This window comes from Priapulus caudatus, unplaced genomic scaffold (genome assembly GCF_000485595.1).
Source record: "Priapulus caudatus unplaced genomic scaffold, Priapulus_caudatus-5.0.1 Scaffold390, whole genome shotgun sequence".
NCBI classification, from domain to species: Eukaryota; Metazoa; Priapulida; class Priapulimorpha; order Priapulimorphida; family Priapulidae; genus Priapulus; species Priapulus caudatus.
Genome location: NW_014577451.1, coordinates 87518 through 98708, shown reverse-complemented (window position 1 = coordinate 98708; position 11191 = coordinate 87518). Strand labels below are relative to the sequence as shown.

The window sequence follows — 11191 nt, the reverse complement described above, 5'->3', positions numbered from 1 at the left end:
TTATATACTACTTAACCAGCCATCAACTCTTAGTGATTCAGGCACTTACTGACAGTACTTGGTAAGAAAAATATTTTACAGTAAAATTGTTACATGTTGAACCAAAGTCGCATTATTGTCATTCGCCAAATTACCAGTAACTAGAAATTTACTTAGTAATTATTAATCAGAAATTTTTAATTAGAAAAGACCAGTTTTAATGAACACACTTACTTGTATCCTGGACAGCGAATCGCCAACGTCACGGTTGAAGCGATGTATCTCTCCTGCTGCCTGAAGCTTATTGTCTCGTTCCTCTGACGACTTAAGCAGGCTCTGCCAAGCTTCCCTGCAGAACATGCATCATCATCATTATCATCATCATCATCATCATCATCATCATCATCATCATCAGTTTAATGTCCGTTTTCCCTTTCGGGGTTAGACAGTTTTATTCCTTTATGGAATGGCTTTTGGAGCAAAAGTTTTACAGCCGGATGCCCTTCCTGACGCCAACTCCTTTTAGTCGCCTTCTACGACACACAGTGAGATACATTAGGTACAGAGAGAACATACATGCACGCATATAATACAGACCTACAGGCTGGGATAACGATTACCAGCGACTCGGTGCTATGAGAATACAATTAGTTCCAGCTTATCCTGAGTGAAATATGCAATAACACACTATTATAATACAGTAGTACAGTACGATGCCCAACCAGAGTATAAAATATGGCTACATACACACATAACTACGAGAATGTTTAATGTTCGTAATGTCCGAACCTGCAACCCAAATTGTGGTCACGGGGCAAACTTTGCAGTAAAACTGACACTTAGCACACACAGTTAAGTTGACACTCTTGTTGGACATTGGAATAAAATTGGTTGGCAACACAGTTTAGCATTAATAACTGTACAATTGTTAGGCATGGTGTGGTGGTGGTAGGTGGGTAGGTAGGTTAAGAAAGGTTGTGTGGTGTGTGTAAGGTAGGTAAGGTAGGAAGATGTAAGTAAGGTAACAACATCATTGGCGTAGATGGCGCCACGTACTTGAGCTGCTGCTGTCGGTTCTTGATGTCGTCTGCGTGGGGGTTCTGGTGGTCGATAAGTCGCTCAGCCAGCTTCTGACACTGTGCATACCGCTCACCCCCTGCTTCCACCTGTAGCTTGAACTCATCATACTTGTTGTGCAACTCCTGACGTAAAGCAACGAGGAAAACACAAAATCAGCCAATCGTGCAGGCACACTAGTCCACAGCAAAGCAGCCCGCAATGCATACGTAATCGTATGAATACATGCTATGTATCTATCTAGAAGACACGTGACTGCTTAGACTTGAGCTGCAAAGCAGTGCTATGGACATTCACAATAACTACACACACATTCTACAGTGTAAAAACGTAATAATATATCCTTAAAAAAAAGACACTCGTGTGTCCTCGAATCGACCATCAAACCACGCCAGACGGCAATGCAGGCCTTTGCCTGTAGGTCAAACCCGACCATAATGGATACTCCACACGTAACTCCCAACCCTCAATCTCTAGACCGTAGACACAGTCCTCGCTCTAAAGCCTACTGCAGCCAGGCGGACAACACATGTCTTCATTAGGACAGGGCCCCGCTACTACGCTCGACAAACTTTCCCTATGTCGAGCCTGCCCACCTGCACGTCTTCAAAGTTCTGGACATAGCCCTCACTCTAAACCCTGCTGCAGCCAGACAGACAACATACGTCCTTGTTAGAACAGGGCCCAACGAACTTTCTCTATGTCGAGCCTGCCTCACTGTACATGTTTAAAGTCCTGGACCTAATCCTTGCTCTAAGCCTGCTGTGGCCAGTCTGCACAGGCAGACAAATAGGGCCCAACTAACTTTCTCTATGTCGAGCCTGCCCACCTGTACGTGTTCAAAGTCCTGGACATAGTCTTCACTCTAAAGCCTGCTGCAGCTACGCGGATAACCCACGTTCTTGTTAGGACAAGGCCCCGCCACCACGCTCGTCAAACTTTCTCTACGTGTTCACGTTTACAGTTTTACAGTTTTCGCCTACCTGCACGTGTTCAAAGTCCTGTCCGTAGTCCTCGCTCTGTGCCTGCTGCAGTTTCTCCGCGATCCACTGCTCAAAGTCCTCGCTCTCGCGCACGTACTCAAACAGGTCTCTAGCGTCCTCCAGGCGGCGCTTGCGAGCCGTCGCCATCTTCTTCAGGTTGTTCAAATGCGCCTCCATCTGTTGCTGTAAAGTCAATGCGAGAGAATCACGTCGAGGATTTGCTGTAGAGGATTTTCCTGGATTTACCGGCATTAATTAATATTATTATTTTATTTTTAATTTATTTTACATATTATTTAATAAAATATAATTTAATATAATTAATAAAAAAAATATATACCAGAATTCATATTATTATTTTTTAATAATTATAATAATTATTATTATAAAATTAATGTGATGTGTATGTAATTTAACATAGACATGGTATTAAGTAGCAGTATCGAGTCAATGACATCGTTACCAGGAGTATGATAACGCGATATCGGTGCTTACCGTTTTCTTGCCGATGGACTTGGAATCTGGATGGCCTGAGTCTAGGAGCTTCTGGGAAAGTTGCTTAAGATCAGATAGACGCGTCATATAGCTGTCTATCTCCACCTCCAATGCCTGAAACACAGAACACACTTATATACCACGACCATACCCATAGATTCCATATGTGACATTGCACAGATGGCAAACGTAGGCAGTAGTTGGTGACAGTGGCATGCACGCAGGAACGCACAGGTAGGAGTCACTGACGAGTTGGTGACAACCGCATTCACACATCAAGCACAGGTAGGAGTCATTGAGAATGGCACGCATGCGGACCGGCACAGGCAGGAGTTAGTGACAGTGACAAACATGAAGGAAGGCACAGGCAGCAGTCATTGAAAATGACATGCACACAGACTGGCACAGGCAAGTATTAGTGACATTGGCATGCATACGTCAAGCACTGGCATGAGTTGGTGACAATGACAAACATGCAGGAACTCACAGACACGAGTTGGTGACAATGGCATGCATATATCAAGCATTGGCAGGAGTTGGTGACAATGGCAAACATGCAGGAACTCACAGACACGAGTTGGTGACAATGGCATACATATATCAAGCATTGGCAGATCGAGTTGGTGACAATGACAAACATACAGGAGTTGGTGTGACAGTGACAACGGTGACACTAGGCTACCTTGTGCTTGGTGAGGAGTCTGTTGGCAGCCACCTCGTTCTTGCCACAGTCCTCGCTGCTGCAGACACGCTGCTTCTCGTTAATCCACTGCTCAATCTCCGCAGCATCCGAGTAGAACTGCGCAAAACACAAGAAACTTGAAAAAAGTGCACAGTCAAGAAGCAAAACACTTGAAACGGACGATCGATGCTAGCTATTATTAATAATTATTATTATTAAATCTTTATTGCATGTTATTTAAATATAAATACATGTACTGACGACAGTCTTTTTCATAAAGAAAAAATGTAATAGATGCAATAGTCATATAGTGGTGAGCAGTTAAAATAATAAAATTTACAGTACAACACAGAGCTATACAACATGAAGAAAAAAATATATACAAAAACGACAGTACTTTCTGTATAAGTAATGTGATTAAGGTGATTACGTCACCGTATATAGTAAAAATAAAAAAAAGATTCCCACTTTTTCACAAAATATATGTAATTCTGTTCACTTTTTATGGTTAAATTGCTTCATTATACTTCTTAAATCTTATTTTACTATATTGTTCGATGAGAACATACACTCGTGACGCATACATAGCCCATAGCAAGCAATTAATGTCAGGAACACAATATCAAATCGACCAGGTTTTTTGGATTTTGAAGGGATTTTTATTTTTTTGGGGGTTTGGGATGGCGGCTTCACCTTCTGAGCTCCCAGAGACAGCTCCAGCTTCTTCTCCCTCGCCGCGGATCCGTCGAGCAGGCCGTCCCACGCGCTGCGCAGCTCGTAGCACTTGTCGCGGATGTCTCGCGCGTTCGGGTGACGCCCGGCGACCAGCTCCTCGCCCTCCACCAGGCGGCGCTCCACGAACGGCTGGTGGCTGTGCAACTCCTGCTTGAATTTCTGCGCGACGAGAAAGTTTTTGATTAAAATTCAGCAACTAAATTTCGACAAATATCACGAACAAAATTTCAACAAACTTTGGCTTGGCGTGAGCGACCGGACTGCAACATGAAGGTCCTTCTCACTGTTCAAAGTCTTGTAATTTTCTATGAAAATTTCAATGTTTTATGTGGCGGTAAACTTAATGCATGCCTTCATTTACATTACATAGATACACCGCGATATTTATCCAGAGTTCCGTTACTTATGTGTGAAATTTGACGTACTTTTCCTGACTTTTTATGAAGTTTAAATTAAAAATGGCATCCATTTTGACAAAAAAGTACACCTTACCCCCTAAACTTTTTATTCGTTTTTTGCATCAATCTCAAGAATGACTAAAATGAACATCAAAACCCGGAAATCCGCGGAAAATTCTCATGCCTGCACTGTCCATGTTAGTGTCCTGTACAGGATTATCTACTGTTCTCCTCACAGTTACACGTGTGGTGTACATACATGCATGTGTCACGTTACGTTGGGCTCAGCAGATAAATGTTAAATCATAACGTTTTCTTTTTGACGTCGCCTATTTATCTACCGGATTACCAATAGCTTTGTGACCACTGCGAATTTTTCTCTCTCTAAAATTTAATATTAAATCTGCGTAAGAACACAATCTAACGACAACCGAAAAAGATACTCTAACAAACCAACGACTAAATTGTAATCTCGCGTAGAGACATCACCCGCGACGCAACTAGTCACGGAGCGACATCGCTAGCCCTGGCAGCGCGCACGGTGGCTCTACCTGGTGCTTCGTGTACAGGTTCTGCGCGTCGAACAAACTCTTGCCGTAGTCGGACGAGGTTGCTGACGGCATGTGGTCGTGGATCCACTGCAGCTCGTTGTCGACGTCGAAGACGAACTGGTGGTACTGCAGGCTCGTCTCCAGCGTCTCGCGGCGACTCGTACTCGGCCCCTGCAGCTTATCAAACCTGTTCGAAACACACACACACAGGGGTAGAAATTAACTTTTGAACACGGGAGTCCAACTGACAACTGACTCTCTACCCTCAAAAAGAAGGAGTCCGCAGCAAAATGAGGGAGTCCGCAGTCTGAGGTTCAAAATGAAAGATTCTAACAATAACGCATGTGCTTATTCATGCGGTTGCACGTCTGCCAAATTTTCTTTGGACATTAAAAAAGAGAATAAGGTAATTCCGCGAGGCCGTGCTCTGGAACGAACTAGTTAGTATGGCAGAATTTTCAGGGAGTCACACGGACTCCTGCATATGTCAAATCAGGGAGTCCGACAGTAAATCAGGGAGTATTTTACTCCGGACTCCCGTTAATTTTGCCCGCAGTGTGGGCGCGGGGCGAGGTGGATACTCGTTTTTGCAGGTATTAATTAGCACCAGGTGTAGCCCGTGTGGTGCCGACAGCAAAAATGCGCGTGCAAATAATCTCCTTCTGAATGAAGGGAAGTTGATAAAGTCGTCCACTTTTCAACAGAAAGTTGATAGTGTAATCCCAGCTACAAATGTACGCGGGTCTACTTCAGGGGGCCGCCACTGGGCAGAATGCAAACACTTGCCACTACGTACATTCGGTAAACCTCAAATGAATCGGATCGACACGCAATGTATGCGTTCATCAATACATTGGGCGAAAGACGTATCTCTCTCTCTCTCGAGATAAATTAATAGGAGATCGCGTGTGACGCATAGCCGTATCACAAATGAGGTCGGTTATGTTCGTACTTCTTGCTGAAGACCTCAGTATCCTCCAGGATCTTCGCTGTGTTAAAGTGACCGGCTTGCGCTAACTCCTGCCCTGTGGCGTTCAGCCCCTTCACCTTTTCATTTTCTCTTTCTATGTCTTGTTCGAGCATCTGTAAAGGAATAACCTTGGCACTGAACGAGAGTAACGGTTTCTAAAATAAAGGCTAATAATTTAGAACGTGTTTTTGTTCATATGGTGAATTATCCACATTCACAGTATATTCAAGGACAATAAGAAATCGTAATTCATAGCCATAGCCAGATTCATAGCCAGAAACAAAATTAGTCTTAACATTAGCCCTTTTAACTTTTTCTATTAGAACGTTTGATATAAAGATATTACCGTAACGAGATTAAAAAAATCCAAGCAAATTTCCTCACAGAATATATACACAGCGTTTTTATCGGGTTACACATATAAACATTTGGATACAAGGGAGTAAAATAAAACCAGAGAATGAGAAAGTGAAAACAGCGCTACAAACAGAATAGTCATATACCTGGTGCTTTGCCAGCATGTCTCGTGCCGACCTCAAGTCCTTTCCGACGTCATCCGTGGCCAGAGCTCGCTCCATCTCATCCAGAGTTTTGCGTCCCTCTTCCAGAGTACCATACAGATCCTTCTGCGCAGCTGCCTGTAAGACATTACCCAACCATTAGCATCACTAACGAGTTATGCATGTCTGAATACATGCGCTCATCGCTAACTTTGCTATCCTCTGTGTTCATCACATCTATTCACATCAATAATTGATTCAAGCGACAATGAGAGTGAGGGAGAGAAAGAGTGACAGTGACAGTGAGAGTAAGAGTAGGTGGGAGAGAGGGAGAGAGAGAGGGTGGAGGGAGCGACAGTGAGGAAAAGCGAAAAGAGCAGTCTAGGGGGACTAAGTTGGAGAGAGAAAGAGGAAGAGAGTGCGTGTGTGTGTGTGTGTGTGTGTGTTGTGTGTTGTTGTGTGTGTGTGTGTGTTGTGTGTGTGGAGAGAGAGAGAGAAAAGAAGAGAGAGAGGAGAGAGAGAGAGAGAGGAGAGAGAGAGGGGAGAGAGAGAGAGCAGAGGGAGAAGAGGAAGAGAGAGAGAAGAGAGAGCAGAAGAGAGAGAGAGCATCCCACCCAACAACCTCCAACATCCCACCTCTGAGAGCAGAGAGAGAGAGAGAGAGAGAGAGAGAGAGAGAGAGAGAGAGAGAGAGAGAGGAGAACACTATATGACTTGACACTAAAGTTTCAGATTCTCATTACGTACCTGCTGTAGCTTTTGCTGTTTGTCAGCAGCAAGGCTACACAGGTCCGTCCATTGGTGGTTGAGGTCGTCCAGTATCTCCTGCACCTCTGCCTGTGCATAGTGCTCTGCTTTGATGAGAGCTTGACCATTCTGTTAGCAAAGCAGAGGAACCATGAGGAACCAAGTAGAGTACTAGATTGAACAAATAATATAAGAACTAACGCATTGTGCAATTGTAACAACATTACAAATTCCTTTCTCATATTCTTTCCTCGTGTTTCAATACAAAGGAAATACAAGAAATAGAATTTTACACAAGGAATTCATACGTCATACAATGAATACAAGGAATACATATTTCATGCAAGAAATACAAATTCCTTTCTCATATTTTCTCCAGCCGTGAGATATGAATGGAAAACAGACACCCACGTTGCGTACATCTCACCAAACAGCTAGACGTATGTTTAAGGAGATGCTAATGACAAGTGAGAAGCCGTGATCTATTATACGCTACCTGGTTAATAGTGTCCAGACGGTCTTCGTTGGCCTTCAGTTCTGCGAGGAAAGCCTGATGCTTCTGTAGTTTCCTCTGCAGGTGGGTAGGATCCCTGTACGACTCATCCGCCGCCATCTGCCTCTTCTCGTACATCCACGTCGCCAGCTGCATGGACAAACATCGATAAGACCGCTTCGATAAAAAATTGCCGCAACACTCGAGCTTTCACTATTATTTTCGGTTATATTGGAAACTTTTAGTTATTATTTCTGATGTGAAACTACATCTCACATGTCGGAGCACATTTAGTCCTCGCTTCTCTCCACAACAGCACTCGCTTTAAGTAGGTTCTTATTACTTAAGCTGAGTATCGATTCAACACTTACAAAAACTAACCTCTTCACATAAAAGGTGACTATTGGCCAGAGGGCAATTTGATAGCCAATTTTAGACGCATTTTTGTATCGATTAATAAATAAAAAATAGAATATTATACTAGGTATTCATGGTGTTTGTTTAAATTAACTATCACATAGATAAACGGTCCCAACAGATGTTTTTCTTACTTCTAACCCAGACAAGCATTTCCGGAAACATTCAAAGGCATCACAAACTGTAGGAATACATAATGTAGAAGAGTACGTGAATTTCGTACCTCTTCAGCATCTCTTTTGAACTCCTGGAAGGCGAGAGCGTTGTGCAGAACTTCTCTTCTACCCTTACTTTTCCTCTTCACGTCCTGTCGCCTATGCTTCACGGCAACACGTTTTTCATGGATGCTGAGACAGGATACACGCACAAGGGTAGTAAATATACTCATGAAGCCACTTCGTGTATGGCCAAAAAGCATGGTAATTACCCAGCATGATTTTCCATACGCACATAAGCACATAGCTTAACACTATCTTTTTTTACTCACACTAACCTAATATCAACCACATTTTAAACTGTTATTCATACAATAAAAGGTTCGAGTATCTTGGAAGTCAAATTTGACTTGCTTCAATGGCATTTCATGGAGGTATATATGTATTGCTATATGCAGTGTATGACGTTGCAATAATGCTCAGCACCATTACTATTGACATGTATACTCACTACTAGTTACACAATCATACTCACTACTAGTGGCATATATACTCACTACTAGTTACATATATATTCACTTCGAGTTGCGCGTATATATAATGAAATATATACTCGCTATATTGATACGTACATTTGTGACACATACACTCACTACTAGTGACACGTGTACTACTGCCGTGTATACTCACTACTTGTGCTCGGGATGCTTGCTACTACTGAAATGTATACTCACTACTACTGCCGTGTACACTCACTGTTATTAAGACGTATACTATTATTATTATTATTATTATTATTATTATATTTATTTATATTGCGGCTTTTTACATAAAATGTCGTGATCAAAGGCGCAGCACATCAATATCACAACCGACTGAACAATAAAATACTAATAACTAATACTAATACTAATACTAATAACATATATACTCTCTACTTGTGCTCGGAATGCTGGGCGTGCGTATACTCACTAATTAATAATGGTTAATTAATACTCACTAATTAATAATGGGTAATTAATACTCACTAATTAATAACGTGTAAGTAATACTCACTACTTGTGCTCAGGATGCTGGGGGTGTGTATACTCACTACTAGTGACATGTATAACGTATACGTACAATGTATATATACTCACTAATTAATAACGTGTAATTAATACTGACTAATTAGTAACGTGTAATTAACACTCACTACTTGTTCTCGGGATGCTGCGCATGCAGCAGCTTGTCGGCCATCTCGCTGAACTGCTTCACGCGCTCGTCCTGAACGTACAGCTTGTTGTCAAAGTCCTCGTGTCGCTTAATCAGCTTCTCGACGTCGTCGATCGATCCGCCGAGGTCCTGCACGTCCAGGTAGCGCTCGTGTCCGCCCGTCACCGAGTCCACCTGGTCCGCCTCCCTGTTAAACAGCTGAAGCAGGGAAGATAGTACACACTTACTACAGTACACAACGCAGAACTTTAGAGAACACTACTGGTTATATCCTAAATCTACTGGTTAAATCGTGTTCGTGTCCCCACCCGTCACCGAGTCCACCTGGTCCGCCTCCCTGTTAAACAGCTGAAGCAACGACAACAGAACACACTGTATGTGTGGGTCAATGCTAAGTGTTGTTACACTACGCAGTATGTCCTACTGGTTATATGTACTGGCGCTCATAGGGTCTATGTCCCCCAGGGTACTGCCGGAACCTACCCTGGTAACTATCTGATATGGTTAGGGTTAGCGTTAGGGTTAAGGTTAGGGAGTAGGCATAGGCGACTCCCTAGACTCGTTAGTGGAGTAGGCGAGGTATGGTCCGGCTTATTAGATAGTACCAGCAGAGCATATAAATCACGTTGATTTAGATGCTCTGGTACCAGGGTACGTTCCGGTATACCAGACCGTACCCAGGGTACGTTCCGGCAGTACCATGGGGGACATAGACCCTCTAAGCTGTACTGGCCAAATCTACTGGTTATATATCGCTCGTGCCCCCCCCCCATCTCACTGAGTCCACCTGGTCTGCCTCCCTGTTAAACAGCTGAAGCAATGATAGCACAATGACACGCCGCCGTACACGTGGGCCACCACTAGTGCTACGTGTTGTTAGGGATCCTAGATTTACTAGAGTAGCTGGATATAATAGATATAATACTAGTTATGTACTTGCGATGGACAACCATGGTGGTAAACATACTACATTCATGTGTGTGTATAATTGTAAGCCATAACAGTAGTGTAAGGGTCAGGTACATTTCACATTATACGTTATATCGTTGCCACACGATGATCAGGTACATTTCACATTGTTACATGCACTCCTGCTGGCGTCCATGTTGGGGTTACATGTGTGCCAGCTGGCATCCATGTTGGGGTTACATGTGTGCTCGCTGGCATCCATGTTGGGGTTACATGTGTGCTCGCAGGCGTCCATGTTGGGGTTACATTTCACATTGTTGCTTCACGAGCTGCAGCAGACGCACCTGCAGGTCTAGGTTATTCAGTAGCTTCTGCTGCTTGTCCTTCCAGCCGTCGGTGACGTCGCTCTGTGCGTTCTGCACACGCTGCAGTACGCCCTTCACCTCAGCAGACTGCGGTGCCTTCTTCAGTAGCTTCGCACCGAGCGCATCGACCTTGTCAAACCTGCAGCACAACGACACGACCTATGTAGTCACGCGGTACGCAATACGAAGCAGGTCAGTAGTATTGCAATGCTGTTTGCTATGTGGACTGTCGACTTCGCTCGTCGGTAAGAGTGGCAAACGTAGCTAGGTTAAGTCTCGTAGTTAAGTCTATGTAGCCTGTAGCTAAGTAGTTGTACCTATGTAGCTAAGCCTCGACTTAGTTATTCGCGCATTAGATCTCATTACGTCAATAAGAGTGGCGATCGTGTGTTAACGTGCAAGCGTGGTTTTCGAAAAATGGATTACATGTTTCAAAACAACTACAAGTCAAAGTTCACATGCACGCACGCGCGCACACACACACACCCCACGCACGCACACGCACACACACACACACACA

The 11191-nt window shown here is 43.6% G+C and overlaps 1 protein-coding gene across 1 annotated transcript in view; it reads right to left on the bottom strand.

The window, feature by feature from the left end:
* Positions 1 to 11191, bottom strand: part of LOC106809839 (spectrin beta chain-like) — a gene marked incomplete at its 3' end in the record, with an annotated part of 127714 nt that overhangs the window by 31056 nt on the left and 85467 nt on the right. Inside the window, 14 exon segments of the mRNA XM_014813065.1 lie at positions 214 to 328; positions 1036 to 1181; positions 2040 to 2222; positions 2535 to 2648; positions 3217 to 3333; positions 3910 to 4110; positions 4901 to 5087; positions 5853 to 5983; positions 6374 to 6508; positions 7118 to 7246; positions 7614 to 7760; positions 8251 to 8374; positions 9378 to 9595; positions 10651 to 10810. Of these exon segments, the coding sequence (XP_014668551.1) occupies positions 214 to 328; positions 1036 to 1181; positions 2040 to 2222; positions 2535 to 2648; positions 3217 to 3333; positions 3910 to 4110; positions 4901 to 5087; positions 5853 to 5983; positions 6374 to 6508; positions 7118 to 7246; positions 7614 to 7760; positions 8251 to 8374; positions 9378 to 9595; positions 10651 to 10810 (2107 nt within the window).